Here is a 19,822-nt window from a genome sequence, read left to right on the forward strand (position 1 = left end):
CCTCAAAAAACCTAACAACATCTTGGTACACCCCATCTTGGAAGGTGGCCACCTTCCACTCAACCCGATGTCAGACGATGATTTCGGGGATGACTCGTTTCTTGTCGATGACTCCTTCCTACGAGAGGTAGATCACATAACAGCCTCAGCTTCCGTACCGCCCCAGCCCAAAACACTCAACAATGGATTCACGAGATCAGTATCCCTCTCGAACCCCCGTCAAGCTCCGGCACCAGCAAAAGGTTGGACAGGTGTTCAGCGCAGTGCCTCTGGACCGAGCTCGAAACCACTCCAGAAGATCAACAGTACCCCTCTCATACCATCCAGCTTCACCCACAATCAGAACAAAGCACCTACTTTGAACAGGAAGCTACCCACTCAACCTTCTTCGGATGACTACGACATCATACCCCTCGAGCCTGAATCTCTAGCGGCCTTGGATTCGCTTACTAGCCGTCAGAACCAACCTCATTCCTCAGCATCTACATCGACTTCTAGAGTGAGCACCAATTCAGCTCCTGTCATACCTTTTTCCAGAACTGGGCTGGGTAGGGTGAACGGTACTACAACTACCACCAACGTCAACAATGGAACTTTTGGCCGCACAAACAGTAATAACTCCTCTTCCAATCGTCCGAACAACAATTCTACTTCATTCGGACGTACGAACAGTAATGGGTTCTTACAGACCCATCTCAACTTCAGGAAGGAGAAACAGACCACTAAGGGAAAGATATGGGATAGGACGGAATTTGCTCAAACTGGGCGAAGGATCGGTACGGAGAAAGGTAAAGGCAAGAACAAGAAAGCTCAGGGCAAGCGCAAATCGAGAGATTGGGAGGAGGATGAAGATGGTGAGGACGAGGATCTGGAGGAGGACGATTGGGGTGATGCGTTGGCTCCTCCACCGAAACCATTGGTAGATATGAGTGAGTTAGTCTTGCGCTGTACAAGGGGTGAAGCTGAGCTCAGCTGATTGTCTAACTATACAGACGCCCCATATGAACCCCCACGTCATCTTCCCAACTCAGCTACTATTCAGACTTATATCTACCCCACCAACCGTCCGAAGAGAGATTATCAATATGAAATCATCAAAGCGTGTTTCAAAGATAATTGTCTTGTTGCCTTACCAACAGGGTTGGGTAAGACTTTCGTTGCCGGAGTCGTGATGCTGAATTGTGAGTGCCAGCTACCTTCCCAAACGTATACCTCAGGACCGAGGAGTCAGCTGATTCTGATCCGATGGGAACAGTCTATCGATGGTTCCCTACGGGAAAGATCGTATTTCTCGCTCCCACCAAACCTTTGGTGAATCAGCAGATCGAAGCTTGTCAGTTGTCTTGTGGTATCCCAAGTAAAGATGCGGCTGTGATGACTGGTTCCAGCGTCAGTCAGAAAGAGAGAGCCAGATTGGTGAGTCTCCGGCTGGCAACCGTCTAAATGTACAGCTGATTCGGATGATGATTTAGTGGGAAGACAGAAGAGTATTTTACTGTACCCCTCAAACACTGGATAATGACTTGAAGAAAGGCTCGGTAGATCCTAGAGATATTGTTTTGGCTGTGTTCGGTATGTTAGCTGTGGATATCGAGGTCTTCATTGGCAGCTGACAAGTTTACCTTATATCGCAGACGAAGCGCACAAAGCGTCCGGAGGCTACGCCTATACCACAATCTTAGCTTACATCACAGCTCATCATCCCTATTTCCGAGTCTTAGCTCTCACAGCCACACCTGGAGCAGATGTGCCAAGAGTTCAATCTGTTGTCGATGCGTTACACATCTCGAGAATCGAAATTAGGGAGGCGGAAGCACCTGAGATCAGGAAATATATGAATGAAAAGGTGAGTTCATTCATAATTCTTGGTATCTTGCGACTGATGAGCTGACATTCAAACACTCGCAGCGGACTGAGAAGCATGTAGTGGCTATGGGGGAGATAATAGAAGGCTTCAGAGATCGGTGGGCAGCTCTGATGAGGGTGAGTTGCTCAAATCTTTGGTTTGGATATGCTGTAGCTAATGCTCGCAATTCACGTTTGTACAGCCCAACGTCGCCAAATTAGTAGATAAGGATATCCTTACAGAGCGTGATCTAGACTGTAAACGATTACGACCATTCCGATTGACGGCTAAACGGATGGAGATTGCTAGAGATAGGAATTCGGGGTTGAAGTGGGCTTTTGGAAGTTTGACAGCTTTGGAGAAAATGGCTAGGGCGATGGGTCATCTTGTGAGTTAATTTCCATTCTTCGTCTCCTGGTATCAAGAACCGGAGTAGAGATGATTGGCCGGTGCCTGATGTTTTGGTGGATTGCACAGCTCGAATTCTCGCTTGGAATGTTTCATACCATCTTGGTGGAGATTGCAGGAGGGACTGATGCGTCGGGAAAGAAGAGTAATACAAAAGGATCGGCTAACTCTATGAGGAACAACACGGAGTTTCAGAAGTTGCTTAGAGATGTGGAAATTGAGATGAACATGATTAGGATAGGGAAAGATGGGAGGACAAAGGCGGATAAACACCCCAAGATGCAGAGGACTCTGGAATTGGTAGGTCCTGTGATCTTGACCAATCCTTCTTGGTTGTGACGTACAGCGATGCTGGAAAAGACTGATGTACTTGTATGAACAGCTACTGGCCCACTTTACTCAAGCTGAGGAAGAAGAACAAACACTAGGTCAGAAGAACGACACGAGAGCTATGGTCTTTTGTTCTTTTAGGGAATGTGTATTGGACGTTGTCGTAAGCTACCTCTATCTCCCCTCACCTGTCGAAGGCTAAGCTTATAATTCTCCTTGTAATTTATAGGATATGCTCAATCAGCATTCTGGCCTTTTGAGAGCTACCAAGTTCGTTGGTCAGTCCCAAGGTAAACAGGAGGCTGATAAGGGGTTCAATCAAAAAGAACAGAAGAAGGTGGGTCATCTCTCTTTTGGAAGTGTTGGGTCGCAACGCCTTGATTTTGCTTATGCGTCGAATGTAGACGATTAACGAATTCAAGGATGGGAAATACAATATTCTTGTTTCTACCTCCATCGGTGAAGAAGGTTTGGATATTGGTGAAGTGGACTTTGTGGTCATTTATGACATGCCGAAACAAAGTATCAAGCTTGTGAGTTCGTTTTCTACAGCTTCCGAATTCCGTCATCTTTTCTGCGTGAATGATTTCGCTTCGCTATGAGCATCGGTGCTAATTTGTCTTGCCTTGTCAACAGCTTCAACGAGTAGGACGAACTGGTCGTAAACGAGATGGAAAAGTCCACGTCCTCATGTCAGAGAATCGGGAAGATATGAATTGGGAAACTGCTCAACAAACCCATCGAGATATCCAGGAGGAGATCCTCCATTCAAGGAATCTAGAACTATTCGAGGATGTCGAACCTTTAATACCTGATGGACAGTTTCCAGAATGTGTAGAACAAGAAATGGAGATCGACCCATGGGATCCGGATGATAAGAAGTTCCAAAAGACTCTAGCGGAAGCGGAGAAGTTGGTGAGGAAGGAAAAGGAAAAGCGAGAGACAGCTCTGTTGGGTGCCACAGGAAGAGGTAAAGGGAAAGCCAAGGACAAGGACAAGGGGAGAGGTCATGAGGTCCCTGAGGGCGCAGAGGGGTTTAAGAGCGTTGCGGATTTACTTCGAGATGCCGGTAAACTACCTTCGTCCACTAAGAAGAAGGGGAAACGCCTCAGTCCTGAGTCGGAAGCGGAGGGGGAGGATGGGGAGGACAGACTGATAAAGAGAAAGCAAAACAGTAGGAAGAGAGGAAGAGAACCTTCACCTGTTCAGTCTGAGTCTGATGAAAGTGAAGAACAAGATCTGGACTCTTTATTCGCTCAGACTGGATCCAAGAAAGCGGGTTCTAGATCAAATGCGAAAAAGAAGGTCACCAAACGATCTAGGAAATCTACCGAGAAATCTACATCCCAACGAAAGAACACTCATGGTGCCTCTCTAGCCGACATCGACCTGCACGCGAATTCTGACTCAGCATCTGAGGTGGAACTCCCGTCGAAAAAGGTCGGCATATGTTCTAAAGCTGCCAGAAAAAAGGAGGTAGAACAAGGAGAGATCGAGAGGAAGGCCGAACAAGCTGAGAAGGATCAATCTGCCCTGGATTTCTTCCATGCCATCGGGTCCATACAGAAGGATATACGCAGATCGCCTATACATATCGCAGCCACACCTACACCGCCCTCCTCACCTCCTCCGCCCGCTCGTAAAGCTGACATCCCCTCTTCACCGGAGGTCACCAAAGTACCCTCTATGGGAGGACAGAGACTCACGCCCCGTACAGCAGCGGCAGTGGGATTCAGTCAGATTGCCCCTGTAGACTTGTCTTGGGATATGGATATGGACATGGATGTGGACATGGATATGGATGAAGAGTTGATCTCCCCCGTACTTCGTAAGACCCCTCAGAGCGGGACGATGTTACCTCCACCTATCCCCTCGACGACATCAAAACATGCCAGTTCTCCATTATTACCCAGTGGTTTGGTAGATCCGAACTCACCGTTACTACCTACTCAACCTGTTAGAAGGTTGGGTCTAAGAAGACCAAGACCCCCGATGAACAATGTGCTTCTTTCATCAGGGTCGAAAGATTCTCCGTTCCCTGTTAGACCTGCTGGAGGGAGGAGGATGGTGGTACAGAGCAGTGAGCCTGATTCGCCTGTTGTGGGTCGAAGGCAGGTTGTGGTGGAGAGTAGCTCACCGGTGGTTGAGCGGAGGAGGGAGCGAACTAGCATCAGGGAAAGGGAAAGCGGTGATCAGAGGAAGAGGAGCAAGAAAAATAAAGGTCCAATAGGAGAATACGTGAGTTGCTCCCATTCGACCTGCTCTTAACCGCTCGACCTGCTCTCATGTCAAGGGAGACTTCCTTACATCCGTATGCCCGATCTGACACCTCGCTACAGCTCGACATGGACGCGGCCCTCTCAGGTTCAGACTCGGGCGACTCATCCGAACACTCCGATTCGTCCGTTGCTTCCTCCTCCGACCTCAGATTCGCGGGGAACTTCCAGCCTACCCAAGCTCCGAGGGGATACAACCAACAGGCCATATACCTCGCCGGGTTGGGTACGCAGGCTAGAGGACATGGTCTGAATTTCAGGAGGGATATTGGAGATGCCAAGAAGGATTTCTTGGCGAAAGCTAGAAAAGCTGTTTATATCACCGACGATGAGGATGATGATGCGCAGGGACTGAGTTTGCGAGGAAGTAGAGAAGCCAGAGGAAGAGGGAGGGTGGAACAGAGTAGTGAGAATGAGTATGAGCTGGGGAGTTTTGTGGTGGATGATGATGATGATGATTAGGATTGGTAGAGTCTTGAAGTCATCGTGACTAAGGGTTCTTGATGAATGATGAATGACTTTTGTATCTTACTTTTTTGATGATTGACCTGACAAATGATATTTTGTTGTTTGTATAAAGATTAGTCTTGTACACCCCAAATATATGCTATGTATCTGTGTTATCGTTTGTCGCTCATGGTACCCTGAAATGTTGAATGAAATTGCATTGAGGAGTTTCGTCTGGTACTTATATTTAGGATCCCATCTCAATGCCATGAGCGAGGATTCAGAAGCGCGTGAAATCGGAGATCCATCCTGTCCGTGCATGTAGAAGGCCGCATCCTCATGTCTACATCGGTCAACGACTCATAGCAGCACTATGCACACTGTCATCCTACAAAACATGAACTCTTCGCCACGGAGAAATGCAAACATAGCGGTGCGTTAAGCAGTTGAACAATCCAGGCACGAGATGCTTGCACCACGCACTCCTAAGTCAATACCGATTCGACAGCCTGACAGTCACCAATTGGCATATCGGGATGGTCTACTATTTGATGTACTTCGCAAGGTATTCCTCTGGCTCAAAGCCCCCTCTCTGAAATTTTCGATCACTGGTCTCGGTCCCACTGGCACTGGTCAGGGTAGAGGTATATACTAGAATGACACTCGGTCATACGTTTTTAACTAGATTGACATCGACGCTGTTTTATTACTAGAATGACGTTGTCCCTGACAGCGAGTCAACACCTGTTTTTCCATCTGACGATGCCTTTGTCTGGTATAATTGCCTTTGTGTACAGCAGGCTGATGCTTGTGAATCAGCTGGGACGACAGCCCTCATTCCTTCCCCCTCTGACCCCCAATCAAGCGACTCTTTTGTGGAGGAAGTCAGGAGAGTAAAGCAGATATGGCTGCGGATCCTGCCAACCTGTGTCCCTGCGGCCAGCTAGACAATTTTCTACCCAGGCTCGAGGCTTGAGATAGAGTTTGACGGGGACCAAGGCAGCTTGTAGCTCTATGTATTACTTGCAAGCTGCGGCAAACGACTGACAATTGACGTTTTGAGAGAATGTCATTCTAGTAAGACCAGTGTCATTCTAGTAAATAAATATCATCAATGTCATCCTAGCAAAAAACGGGGTTTCGGATGTCAGTTTAGTAAATTCCTCGGTCAGGGTACGTATCGAACGTCCGCATCCTAAAAGTTTCCCGAGGTGATGACAATTCGGGTGAAAATGCAGGATGAAAGGCCAAGGGAGATCCTACCTTACGCATCGTTGACATAGTTTGACTTGCGCTCGAAAGTCATATAAGAGTATCGGCTTCACATACAGAATACTGTAGCTTTCCCCGTCAAACTTAGTTTAGTCTCATGAACTCAGTATTTTTAGATATACCGACTTAGCTGGTCTATGCCACTCCTGTTCTATAAGCCTTATGGCACCACTTGCATGGGTAGTAGGGTTTCATATTCTAAGTCGGTGTAGCACCCTGACATATCCCAACAGAATGATTGCGATACTTCTAATGGCACCATCCTTACAAGCGATGACCTTCTCTTTGGTGCACACCCTCAGGCCTGGATCGTCCTTCAAGTCGGCAGCAGAGCTGGTCGTCTAGTCTAGGTCGATATGATAATCAGGTACAGCTCTGCACAGCTTTCGATCCCATGTCCTTCTGCGTCACAAACTGGATTCTCATCCTTCGGCGTTCGACTCACTCAAGAATCACAACGGATATCTAACAGCCTTCGACGTGGTTACTGCTTCTCTGATGGTTGAAATGCGTCATTCTCACATCGCTAAGACTTGGCTGACGAGCAAAGGATTTCTCCTTTGTTTGGGCGCGGCGCCTTCTAGGAATATGTTTGAGCTATGTCTTCTCGTCGAGGACTCTGATTATAGCTCTAAGTGTCAAAAATGCCCCATGTCAGTGCTTTGCTTGTATATAAATAGCCCGATCTCAACTATACTAACCTGCTCTTGTCTGTCTACTCATGTTGTCTTTCATTTTCTGACATCATACCCCTTCGTCAACTCCCACCTCTTTAGCAATTCGAATTTCTCTCAATATCCTGCTTTCACCTTCACAAACACGGCTCCAGATGGAAGAACTGGCTGAACAGCTCCGAGGAGATCCTGGAGTTGCTGGGTATAACCATTTCTTGGCTCGCGCTCAAAGCAGAGGCTTTTATCAAGCAAGAGTTCAAGGCCTGCACACTCTCGACATCATACACCCAATTACTTACGATACAACGGTAAACTACGTCGCCACAACTGGTAGGGCCAGCTCTGATGTCCGACCCTTAACTTCCAAAGTTGATCCTCCCCGAATCAATCATCTTTACCATCTCCACGAAGCCAGGATTTACTTGGACAGCGAAAGAGCCTTTAAGGATTACCTGAAAACAGCTACAGACCTGGGCGAGCTGTACATGTACAAGTATCAAAGAGACGACCTGGATACTGGTGGTTCTCAAGATGTTGACACCCTCAAAGCGAGGATTGATAGTCAATTCCACGCTTGTGCTCATCATGCAGAATCCTTGATCAATGACTCCAGACACCCCTGTGGTAATCATGCAGCCAGATGGTACCGTACCAAATGTTCAAGAGAGTCTCGGGCTGTCCCAACACCCTCGTGCCATTTGCACAGACCTGGCACCGAAACGGATCACACCGGAAATACGCCTCTGGAAGTGCTCGACTCCATCTGGGAGCTCGTCAGAGAAAGGATGACACGAAACCAGCCCATGACGAAGGCGGAAAAGGTGGAACTGACTGGGTTCAGGGCTTCTCATCCCTCTTTGTTCTCAAGCCTTGCTTGATTGTCCAGGCAATCACGATATGTTAGAAATGCTTGATGTGGGGATAATTATCACGAGCTTTCTTCATTGCAGGAGTTAAAAGCCCCGCGACATTATTGTACCACCTTTACACAATTGTTGATATTGCTCAATGCCAGTTCCCCGTTTCATCTGAAGTGTGAATACTGTGCCCCGAAATGATTATCATCGCGTGCACGAGACGGCAATTTATAGATCAAGAAAAGCACTTAGCTTGTACGTGCAGCAATCGAGTAGTCTATCTCGGCCTAGGATTGAAAGCAGAAGTTATGTTGATTACAATGATCCCCTGCGGTCTGCCCAATCAGCATGATCTCTTTTGAGCTTCATTCATTGCCAACGTCCCTGTGAACTAATAAAAGATGGACGAGATGGACCAGATAGCCGGATCACCAGGTCATATTTGGTCAGAAAAAGAGCTGTGCAATTTTTCATTTCGGCCATTTCGACTTCTTGTCATGGTTAGACATTGTTGTCTGTGTCGCTACTAGTATATAAGTGGATTCAATCCGGATCCAGCTGTGACAACCCACAAATACAAAACTATGGCTTCAACAAAGGGGAATCCGCAAGACATGTCCCAGGATGCTAAGACGCGGAACGAGGAGACCTTTGAAGCGAGTATGAGTTTGCTCGGACGACTAGTTGGAAAGTGAGAGGACTTGTTGTACAAGATATCAATTGTGGCGTCTGAGATCGAGACTTCTAGATTTTTTCTCATGTGTACTCTCGCCAATTTCGTTGCGTTGCTCGCTACATCGTACTTCGACTTCGTATCTCATTCGGAGTGCATCGCTCGACCCATTCCATCAGCGGATTGAATCTTGTCCTTTCTGATCATTCAGAGCGTGCCCACTGCTTATGGTCTTTCCGTTGCACGTACACGCTGAGTAAGTAAGGACACCTCAGTTCTCTATAATTTAGATGAATTCCGAGGCAAACAGTGAGGCGTACAGCGTTGCGGAAGGATTGTGCGCCTTTTGGGCATATGCGTGTGCATCCAGCCGTTAAAACAAAGCAACGGCGTTATTTGTTTCAAAGCACGATACCTTCAAGATGCAACAATTGAGTGGTTGCTTCACCTGCGGGCCCTGGATGGCACCGATCATGATTATCAGTACAGCAAACTGATTTAAATCGTTTCAGAAGTGACCGAACGCAGATTTGCTTGACACATCTAAGCAGGATTGGAGGCTGAGAAACGCATAAGGACCCAGCGTATCTCCCTGCTTGTACTGTAAATAACTAGGGCGTTTATCGATTATACGTTTTTTTGTCAACACAGAAATTTCATATCAATCATTTACTGAGCAAGGGCTCCGCGCTAACTACAGGGAAGTGTTCTTTTACTCCTCCTCAAGCAATGGAAGAGCAAATCACTCATCTAGCATAGCTGTCACCACTTAATATTGAGTGGGAGTGGCGACAGATATTCCAGCCTCACCCTCACTGATTGGCATATCAAGCCGACGGTCTACCGTCTGCTGTACTTCGCGAGGTCTTTCTTTGGCTCGAGCGTCCCTTCTGAAATCTTCGATCACCGGTTTCCGCGCATCAGGTCCTTCAAGTCTTGTCCGCAAAATCCCCGCAGATAGTAGTCTACGGCAGCATCAATCTCATCCTCAAAATAGGCCTGAGATGTCGAGAGACCGCCTGCTTTGATGGGTACGATGAGAGATTGATCAGTTCCATCGAGATGATGGCCTCTGATAGTCAGCTTGAGCTCGTGCGCGAAATGACCCGCATGGGCATCGGGAGCGATGCAGCTTCTGGGATCGGTTTCGGGGTCTGAACACAATCGAGGTCTTCCCTACGTGCGGACAATCGCTCATCAATCGCCGGGTAATCGATCTCCAAAAGACGTTCCAGCTATTAGACGAGTATCCAGAGGCACTTACCTTTGAGTTCCTGGGTTGAAGTATTCTGAACCGACTAGCTTCGGTCGGAAGGTTGGTCTGCGTGACTGAAATGCGATGATATCACGTTAATCGCTCGATAGGCTTTTTTCCCGAGTCAATGAGTATAACACCACTCCAGTTTGCGACACCGTTGCCTTGGTTGGTGGGTGTTTGTCTTCGATCGTTCGCTGCGACATTTTCGGTAAAGTAAATGGCTGTTCATGGGTTTGATCATTATATTTATCGTCGTAAGAATATGCTCCAACATACCCGCTGGTCGGTCCAACAGAATATGGATATTGGGCTGGTTGAAGCGAAGGTCTTCTGGGTGAAAAGGTAGAGCTTGGGGATGCATCAGTATGGTATCCATAAGTCGGTGGACTACCTGGGCAGTAAGAATTATCAGTGTATCGGTATGCGTTAAAATCATGATCCCCTCGGGGATCGTATCGCTGATTCGGAGGCATGCTGTATCGGGCGAGATCACTACTCTAAGTTATGGGCTGATGACCATTCGCAGGGCAAGGTGGCGAAAGCCCTTTATATGATCTCGCACGGAGCGTAACCTCTTTGTATAACTTTTTCTAGCTGAAATCGCTTCGCCATAATCGCTAAACTGACAATATTCACCAAAGTTCCTTTAAACAATGAGAAGCTCCAGGTTCTGCACAGCCCTTCTCCCCGCTCAAGGATACAGTGGTCTTCGAATGCGACCACTGATCCAAACGTGTATCATACTGAAATCCCTTTATCACGCGTCGAGGAGGATTCGAAAAGGTTGCCAATCTATCTATATCAGCACATATAGTATTGGCAATGCGAGTCAAATCGTTTGACCAATTGGTCACTTCTGAATGGAGGGTCTGCAGGTGAATCAGAAGCGATTCAACCGGAGTCGAGACCATCTTTTGCAATAGAGCGAAGGCCAATGTACAAATGACATTACAGAGCGCCAGCAGGTGTGCAATCCGTATAGCGAAGGTATGCTTCTCTTGAGTATATCAACCGACATTTGTTGTTCTGGAAGGAGGACTTGACTGGCTGGAACGGAGAGTCGATACGACAGACTGGTCATCAAGCAATACCTTTTCCTTTCTGACTGACAATGATATTTCATCGTGTCTTCTGTACACCAAGTACTGACGCTGGATATACCTCTGCACCTGCGCCTTTCCAAAATCATGATACTTAGCGCATTCCCCACAAACCGAACTGTCATCCATACTATACAATCTCGATCGCTCATTACCCAAACAATACAAAGCATCAATTGTACAGGGTGACGATCATAGGCTACCGCTTCACCGAACTCATTACACTCTTTTACACGATGAATATACGTACACACGAAGTCTACCACGACACCTCGGTGACCTCCATCAACGATGACAGTGTGAACTCAGGTCTTGGGAAGCTGGGATATTCTATCCTTCCTGCATGCGGCAGGGAATCTTATAATCACGGAGAAAATTTCATCCTGACAAGAAAAGAAGAGAAATTCAAGAGATTGTTTAACACAGCCAAAGAACTGGGGATGCTGCAGATGCTAAGACACAAGGACACTTTCACCGGCTCCCAGGGGATTACCAATCTCGAACAAGAGCTCAACAAGCAGTACCGCCAGTGCGCTCATCGGGCAGAATCCCTCGTGAACGAGGCAGGTGATTGGTCAAGGATATTCAAACCCTTCCGTCAACGAGTATGCTTGGATGAAAACAACGCCAAGTGTCCGGAAAGACACACGGACCCGGGCAATCGAACGGCTCTTAAGGGTGATGACACGATGGGTCCGTTCAACTCGGCCTGAGACGACATCAGAGAAAGAATGACACATGGTCTACATACCACTGACGAGGAGTTGATCGCGATTAATCGTCTGGCAACTAGCCAGGAATCCTCGTCTTAGTATATCTAGCGAGAGGACCAGCACGGTGCAATTAATGTATAAAGCGCTTTGGAGGTGTTCGTATGTCTTTCCCACCTTTGTTCGGGAGGCAGTGTGTTCTATACTTTTCTAGGGCTGTCGATACACCGCTTCTGGATGTACATTCAACTCAATGGCAATGTTACAATGCATGCATAGTATTATTCGCTGCACTTGTCTGTGACTTATACCTCTAACTTGTAAATGCATATCCACATCTCCTATCAAGAAGAGTACCTTTAGATAATTTATCGTCCGTGAGATACAACCATTATTCTCCTTGCTCTCAGAACTGCCCCACGCATTTGATACGTTTTACACTACACTATAATACTGTATTACAAGAAATCTATAAGATACAGTTAAATTACAAACCCATAGAAGCATTTCCAGCACCATCCGAATTCCCACTCCAAAGTTCTGACCAGGATTGATTAGCATACCATACGACTGGATCCGTGAAGTCTAGGGAAGTGCCATTGGCGATGTACTGATATCATCCAGAGAGCCATATCAGCGTTAGGGCACCATGAAGATCATGTTACTTAGTCACCCGCTCTCGACGGCATTGAACTCACAGCTATTCGGAGATAATGATCCATCCCCTCCGTTAGATTGAGAGTAGTCATATCGATAGCTGGACGAAGATTAGCGAGATGCCTCTCGCACACGGGTGTACTGTATAGTTGTGTATATGTGGTGGATCGGGTAAACTGATCTGGTGTACTCACATGCAGTGGTATAGTCACCGGAATTTTGAATATCATCCACTAAAACTGAGAACCCAGTGACGTTGTATACTTTCTCAATTGCATATATAGGATCAAAATGGATCGTAGTGGCTGTAGTGAGGTTGGACCAGAATGAAGGTATGAGACTTCCCGTGTTGGCATCTCCCACAAGCTATACGAGATCAACAGTATCAGCTCGATCCTCTTGGTATGTCATCTGTATGGGATATCATTATGTTGGATATCATCTCGACATGAAGGAGAGTGAAGAAATAGAGTTGAGGATATACTCACAGACCCTGTAAGTTGGATCAGCCCATCCCATCCCCATCTGCCTGTTCCATCCAAGAACAAGCCCAGTGCGAATGCTTGACCAAAGAGTGATATTCTGTTAGGTAGCGATAGCACCGGTATAGCGATTATGGCGAATAGGTAGTGGTGTAGACGAAGGGAGTAGTTGGGGATGAACGCCAGGATGATGAGCAACGGAATCAGGGGAATGTATCTGCAGGGAGGGAGCAGTCAGCGTCGAAGGAAAGATTGCTCTCCGGAAGCGTCCGGCAGGGAGAGAAGATACTGTACACCCACCTTATGAGATAATACCTCAACAACCCATACTTCCTCATCTCCCATGCCTGTATCAACACCACAATAACAGCCACCACAATGATACACACCAGCGAGATCACACCCGCAGGATCGAGCGCGTCGTACCCCAACCTCGTGATCGGCAATTTCCCAAATATCGTAGAACTTTCCACGCCCAACCAGTACCCTGCCCCTTGCCATATGCCCACCTCCAACGGTAATTCTCTGAAGCCCGCGAGGGTCCGTTTGAAGGATAACTTCCAGAACCAGTACCCCGCCAGTAGGATTGGAGGAAGGCCAGCAAAGATTGTCTCCCAATTTGGCGGTATGGAGGGCGGATCAGCAAATATTGTTAGGTGGAAGTACCCGCCGACTAGGAGGATGATAAATAGTAGACTTTGGGGCGGTTTTAGTAGGAGGGTGGTGAAGAGGAGACAGAAGGCGTTAAACCCTGTTACGATGTAGTGCAGGTCTAGACAACCGGCTGATGAGCCGTAGGAAGATATTCTGTAGGCACCTGGATAGGAGGGTTGGAAAGCGGTCGATTTGATGTTGTTGGAGAAAGAGGATTTGTAGTTTGAGTGTCCGGCGGGATAGGGGAGGGCATGAAAGTTGATGCAGCCGCCTAGGGTTGGTGAGATCAGGGAGGAGTGGAGGGCGGAGGGACATAACCATGAGTCGGCTCTGAGATTAGGTATCAAATCAGTCCGTATCCACAACAAACCAGAATCATGGTAAGTAAACCGAATGGAAGAAGGGGAACAAGGAATGCTTGTAGGATTATAAGTCAAACTCACCGATAAGTCCCCTCATCATTACCTCCGCCAATCACCAACGCCCGCCCATCCACCTTCTCGCTCCCCACATACCTCGGATTCCCAAGCTTACTATTCGCACATCCTCCCAGACATCTGAATGACTTGGTATCTATACTCTCTAAATCATTCTTACAGTTCCCTCCGTTGATTCCACAGATATCAGGCGGCCAATTATCCCACGGCGCAGCATTACAGCTGATAATCTCTGGTGTATTGGGTGTGTAATACTGTTGTCGGACCAGTATGATGAAGCATCCAATCCATACCAGTAAGAACGGATATAATGCGTGAGGGATAGTAAGGCGGTTGAAGAGGGAATCAGGTCGATAGGTATATGATTTACTGCCTATCGTCGATGATAAAGTTAGAGATGAGCTCGGTCCAGGAAGATCCAAAGTTGTAGGTTTTGATGGTCCCAATAGACGTCTGGTAAGAGTTCGAATGGATCTTGTTATCTTTCGGAATCGATGAGAGAGACCCTCGGGGGGTTTTATCAACATTTTTTCGTGCGTTTCACTCGTATACACCGGACCGGTTCATCGGATTAGATAAGATCATCTAGATCGGCTTGTGATGCAAGTTGATTGATCCCATGAGATACCCCTTTGCTGTTCTTGTAGAAAGTTGAATATCCTCTGCTCAATCGCGATTTCTCTTTTGTTGTGAGATGGGGCTTACAAGGGTATGTGCCGTTCAAAGGATGTCAAGATGATTCCAAAGGATGCTCAATGACAAAGGGAAAGGACTGTAACACGAAGTCATGTTCGCACTAATCCGAAATCCGAAATGACTGAGACATTCCTTCGAATCGAGACAACATATCAGGCTCATCGGGTAGTCTGGGTGTTCTATGAGCCTGATAACGTGGGATATAACCAATGACACGAGGCGCATGCTTTCCTTTCCCCAACAAGATCGTATCGTCTCATCCTCATAATCAGATATATCAGATATCCGAGTTTTCCCATTCTTGCTGCAATGTGCACACTACTGTACTCTGTTAGAGATTAGATTGCTTGTAGTGACAGTTTGATCATCTGTTTGTCCTCTTCATCACTATCCCTAGAGCTGCAAAAGAAGCAGGACATCACACCAACATGGCCGTCGATTTCGAAGCTCTCGCCCAAAAGTACCAACCATACGCCCAACCAGCAGGTACAGCGTTGTTGATCTTGATCCTCGCCATCTCTTATCTCATCAACAGTGGTAGGTTCTTCTTCTGCTTCACCGATATCACAAGCTATGTACCACTAGTGATCAGGGGTGTGCGAAGGGTATAGGGGCTATGGCTGATGCAGAAACTTGATTGTAGGCAGCAAAAACAGAAAAGTGCTCGATCCAGTGGAATGGAGAAGTTTCAAACTGGTCGCTAAAGATCATCTTTCCCATAATACTGCTCTGTGAGTGATTCCTCGTCTCTTCTCTATGCTCAAGAATAATGACATATTACTATTCCTTGATATTGCATATGGAAGCTGACCCTGCCCGTTGTATGCCACCTATACAGCTACAAGTTCGCTCTTCCCAGAGCCACGGACTCTCTCGGTCTACCAGTCGGACAACACATCTCCGTAGCTGCTGAGATTGATGGAAAACAGGTAGTCAGGTCTTACACGCCTACTACGTTGGACGATGATAAAGGTCATTTCGACTTGGTTGTCAAGGTGAGCTGTCCGTCATGTTCTTGACATAACTTAATTTCTCATTGAAAAATTTTGGGAAGGGGATATAGCTAACTTTACTCCAATGTTACCATGGTTATTACAGACCTACGAAAAAGGTAACATCTCAAGATATCTCTCGCTCTTGACCATAGGACAAGATGTTAAAGTCAAGGGTCCCAAGGGGAAATTCCATTACACGTTAGTACCTCTTGTTATATTTAAATTGCGTCCGTTCCCACATCCGGTCACTCCATATCGTAGAACACTAACTTTCCTTGTTGGATATATCAGTGCCCACCTCGCCCCCGCATTGCTCATGATCTCAGGTGGGACAGGTATAACCCCAATGTATCAAATCATCAAATCGTCCCTGAAGAACCCCAACGACAAGACCAAATTATCGTTGATCTACGCCAATGTTGAAGAGGACGATATCTTGTTGAGAAAGGATTTGGAGGATCTGGAGAAGAAGTCGGGTGGTAGATTCACACTTTATGTGAGAGATTTCTTCCTTTGACCCAACCCACTGGGACGTTCAGTGTCAAGGGGATGTTTCGCGTAACCCTATGTCCTATTCCACCGTGATAGTCATGCTAATCCTAATACTCTACCACAGCACGTCCTCAACAAACCCCCTGCCAACTGGACCGGCGGCGTAGGCTTCATCACCAAGGAGATGATTGAGCAACACATGCCACATGGTGGAGTCGGCTCACCAAACCACGGTGAGGGCCATAAGGTCTTGATGTGCGGTCCACCACCTATGATGAATGCTATGAAGTGGGTTATCGGGGTTTTTTTTTTTTTTTTTTTTTTTTTTTTTTTTGGCCTGCATATCATTCCACCCCATCGTCGTCTTCCATGCTTGTTTCTCTTGCCCTCTCCACATCCCTTTGAATTCTACATAACGATTGCTGATTACTCTTTCTTCTCATTGCTCAGAGGCCACCTCAAAGAACTGGGTTATCCCGCTCCTAGGACCGTCTCGAAATTGGAAGATCAAGTGTTCCTCTTTTAAGCGCAAGCCTCAGAGGGGGTGTTTTGGTGGAGAAAAAATGTGTTTTTAAGGGCACGGAGGATAAAACGACCATGAAAGGGAATTGGGAAATATAGTAAAGATGGTAGATCAAAATGAATATAGATATAGATATGGAGGTGTTTCGTTACTCGTCGAATCACTGGATATCCACCTCTCGCTGGATTTGTACTCTGATTATGCTTACACCGTTTGGCGGTCTGATGTACCCCTATTCGTCTAACGGATACTATTACTGATACTTCCGATGTTAAGCAAATCCATGGTCATACAACTAATTTAGGTAAGTTATACTATCACGACGGTACAACCGATTATAGTAAGTAATACACACTTGATCATCTCTCTTCCTGGACATCTCATCTACCAGCCGTACTCAAACTCGCACTAGTCCCACTCCACCTACTCTCCCTCCAATAACTCCCCCTCTTGCCACTCCCCAGCGCAGCTCCTATCGTCCCGTCCGGTGAGGTGGTCCCACTAATCCGCCTATGCTCATTCAATTTCCTCAACAACGTCTCCTGCGGTGGATATTCATCTAACGTATAACTATACTGACTCTCAGGGTATTTCGACGTCGAGGTCCTGCCAGTCATAGGGTAGGTACTTTCGGGACTAATGATCTGACTCGGGGCTTCACTCCGCCTGTACGTCCTTGCAGCTGGGGCGGGTTCGTACAGCGATGGAAGGGTTGCGACCTCGCTATCTGGTCTTTTTTCTTGTCCTGGTTTGTGTATGTCCCTGTCCAGGTCCAGTGGACGGGAAGAGCTAAAGTCCATGGATAATGATCCTGCCATACTTCTCCTCTCAACATTTGAGCTGGGGTCCACCCGAGCAGGCGGAAGGGGTGAGATGGAACGAGATCTAAAAGCACTCTCGGATTGGTGGAAATCCTGTGGACTTAGTATACCGCCACTCTCCGAAGAGGAGTCAGAGAATGCGACGCTGTATCGCTGTCTTGGAGGTATCAATACCTTCTCCTGAGGTCGTTCTATTACAGAAGAGGAGGTTGAGTCTGGCCTTTGGAGGTGGGTGGAGTCCGTCGTGAATCTTATAGACCTGTTTTTAGCCTTCAACGGAATTTTGGGAGTTGGTGGGTCGGCAGGTTGTTGAGAGAGAGGGGTGAATGGTAAGGGTGCTGTACGAGGATGAGCGAATGAGGAAGGATCGGACATTAGTTCTGCAGTTCGTCTTTTCAACATCTCCTCTCTCGCCTCTCCCTGTGTGGCTTTACCCTTCCTCTCTTTCTTTAAGGATTTGGGCCTTGAGATAGACATAGATCTGGATCTGGGTTTAGTGGAATTGAGCATCTCAAGGAACGAGTCGTCTTGGTCATACCCACCACCCTCTTTCCCACCGTATGGATAGGGTATACGGTCGTTCTTCAATTTCGATTTCGGCTTGGGGTTGTTACGCGTAACGAACCATCTGATTAGGAGGATAAGGACAACAAGAAGAACTAGACCACCAGCCGCACCACCTAGGATAGGACCCCATGAGACTGACTTCTCGTCCCCTTGCTTCTCTGCGTCCGGGGATGAAGTGGAGGGGGAGGAGGTGTTGGATGTATTTGAGGATGAGGATAAGGTGGACGAAGGGAAAGTACGGGATAGGGTGGTAGTGTACGATTGAGCTGGAGGGCCAGTGGCGGTGGACGATTTGGCTTGGTCTAGTACAGTGCAGTATAGGGGTGAAGGACTTTCGAAGTCAGTCAATTGCGCTTGAACTGATAAGTCGGAGAAGAGACTATCACTCACCTTGATCGAAAGTTGATCCTGACCATTGATGGTATGCGAACGCCGGGATAGACAGCACGGATGTGTCGAAGCCGAGACTATGTAGAGAGATGAGTTGCCGGAAATCAATAGTGTACTCGTATACGTATATGATGTGATCATGAATCCCTTGTGCAGTAGTTCCCTGCGATCCTCCCAGTGGATGGAACAAGGTAAAGCAAAGCGAAGTAAACGACGAAACTCAAGAGAACGTCCACTTACCCGTCGTTGGCATAATTTCGACAGTTACCCGACCAGTCTTGCTCGGAAGGCAGAGATGCGGAGGGATATTGACATAATGCGCAGGCGGACTAGTCGTACAGCAAATGATCAGTCATTCCGCATCCCCCAGCTTATGGCTTCAATTACTCCTACAAAGACAAGGTGTATTTGATGCTGCAAATGGACAGGATTCGGTGTTACAGACCCAACTTACCATGAGAGAATACGACACAGTATTACATTGACACCCTGAGCTCCCCCCATTCGGCAGGTTATACGAATAACTTTGGTCTAGTAGCGGGGGGACATTGATATATGACGTTTGGGGTATACAGAGGGATTGGACCTTGGACCATACGGCGCTATAGTTATGACTTAGGATCAGCGCTGAACATCGTTTGCTCCCTGTAGTACAGTTACCTATCACTCCTCCTGTGTATATGGTACATGAAGAGAAGCCAATAGACGTACCATGGCGATTCACCTGCATTATTGAACATCCACTTGTTCTCGTTGGTCGAGAAGCACGTCGCATTGGTAGTTTGGCCTTTCACTCCGCCGAGGAGAGTTAGGAGGAAAATGACCCATAACGGGTCGATCGTTGTCCGTCTACTTCGTGCTACCCAAGGGGCTGCACGTCCATTGGACTTTTGGGCGAAGGCTTTAATAGGAGGATCATTTGACCTCATTGCTTGAGGAAGTAACATCTCAACGACGTGGAACACGATATCTCGCTTGGCTCCTTGCGGTAGGTCCAGGCAAAAGGTGACAGGCTATCTACACTCGAGACCTTGTTTCTTGGATTGGCGGGAGGTATATAGCCTTTAGGTATAGGTAAACGAGGGACTTTGGTCAAGTAGAGGTATAGCAGGATGAGGATGACGTCTAGTCACTTTCCGATGGTTGAATTCGCTTTACGAGATACTGTAGTTCGACTCAACTGATCCATCGATAAGTCGAGATGTTGTAAATCGCAGCTCATCTTGTCGATCGTACCAGTTCGTAGCATCTTCAAAA

General features: G+C 47.2%; 6 protein-coding genes across 6 annotated transcripts; 4 read left to right on the top strand and 2 right to left on the bottom strand.

The window, feature by feature from the left end:
• Positions 1 to 67: 67 nt before the first annotated feature.
• Positions 68 to 5,322, top strand: I302_102638 (uncharacterized protein; the record flags this gene model as incomplete). Its single annotated transcript, XM_019188006.1, has 13 exons — positions 68 to 929; positions 993 to 1,181; positions 1,256 to 1,416; positions 1,473 to 1,572; positions 1,635 to 1,846; positions 1,909 to 1,983; positions 2,049 to 2,234; positions 2,324 to 2,554; positions 2,637 to 2,747; positions 2,814 to 2,921; positions 2,989 to 3,117; positions 3,221 to 4,822; positions 4,924 to 5,322. The coding sequence occupies 13 exons, from the start codon at positions 68 to 70 to the stop codon at positions 5,320 to 5,322; spliced, it is 4,365 nt and encodes a 1,454-aa protein (XP_019050884.1).
• A 2,086-nt stretch (positions 5,323 to 7,408) lies between these two features.
• Positions 7,409 to 8,131, top strand: I302_102639 (uncharacterized protein; the record flags this gene model as incomplete). Its single annotated transcript, XM_019188007.1, has 1 exon — positions 7,409 to 8,131. The coding sequence occupies one exon, from the start codon at positions 7,409 to 7,411 to the stop codon at positions 8,129 to 8,131; it is 723 nt and encodes a 240-aa protein (XP_019050885.1).
• Positions 8,132 to 11,377: 3,246 nt separating this feature from the next.
• Positions 11,378 to 11,854, top strand: I302_102640 (uncharacterized protein; the record flags this gene model as incomplete). Its single annotated transcript, XM_019188009.1, has 1 exon — positions 11,378 to 11,854. The coding sequence occupies one exon, from the start codon at positions 11,378 to 11,380 to the stop codon at positions 11,852 to 11,854; it is 477 nt and encodes a 158-aa protein (XP_019050887.1).
• Positions 11,855 to 12,338: 484 nt separating this feature from the next.
• On the bottom strand, positions 12,339 to 14,608 carry I302_102641 (uncharacterized protein; the record flags this gene model as incomplete). The annotated part of the gene is made up of 6 exons (XM_019188010.1): positions 12,339 to 12,461; positions 12,550 to 12,608; positions 12,703 to 12,874; positions 12,997 to 13,207; positions 13,291 to 13,974; positions 14,088 to 14,608. The coding sequence occupies 6 exons, from the start codon at positions 14,606 to 14,608 to the stop codon at positions 12,339 to 12,341; spliced, it is 1,770 nt and encodes a 589-aa protein (XP_019050888.1).
• A 597-nt stretch (positions 14,609 to 15,205) lies between these two features.
• Positions 15,206 to 16,790, top strand: I302_102642 (NADH-cytochrome b5 reductase 1; the record flags this gene model as incomplete). The annotated part of the gene is made up of 7 exons (XM_019188011.1): positions 15,206 to 15,314; positions 15,421 to 15,508; positions 15,616 to 15,772; positions 15,876 to 15,970; positions 16,064 to 16,268; positions 16,389 to 16,552; positions 16,715 to 16,790. The coding sequence occupies 7 exons, from the start codon at positions 15,206 to 15,208 to the stop codon at positions 16,788 to 16,790; spliced, it is 894 nt and encodes a 297-aa protein (XP_019050889.1).
• A 377-nt stretch (positions 16,791 to 17,167) lies between these two features.
• On the bottom strand, positions 17,168 to 19,494 carry I302_102643 (uncharacterized protein; the record flags this gene model as incomplete). Its single annotated transcript, XM_019188012.1, has 5 exons — positions 17,168 to 18,477; positions 18,566 to 18,642; positions 18,806 to 18,894; positions 19,020 to 19,167; positions 19,277 to 19,494. The coding sequence occupies 5 exons, from the start codon at positions 19,492 to 19,494 to the stop codon at positions 17,168 to 17,170; spliced, it is 1,842 nt and encodes a 613-aa protein (XP_019050890.1).
• Positions 19,495 to 19,822: the final 328 nt, after the last annotated feature.

This window comes from Kwoniella bestiolae, chromosome 1, assembly GCF_000512585.2.
Source record: "Kwoniella bestiolae CBS 10118 chromosome 1, complete sequence".
In the NCBI taxonomy this organism is placed as follows: Eukaryota; Fungi; Basidiomycota; class Tremellomycetes; order Tremellales; family Cryptococcaceae; genus Kwoniella; species Kwoniella bestiolae.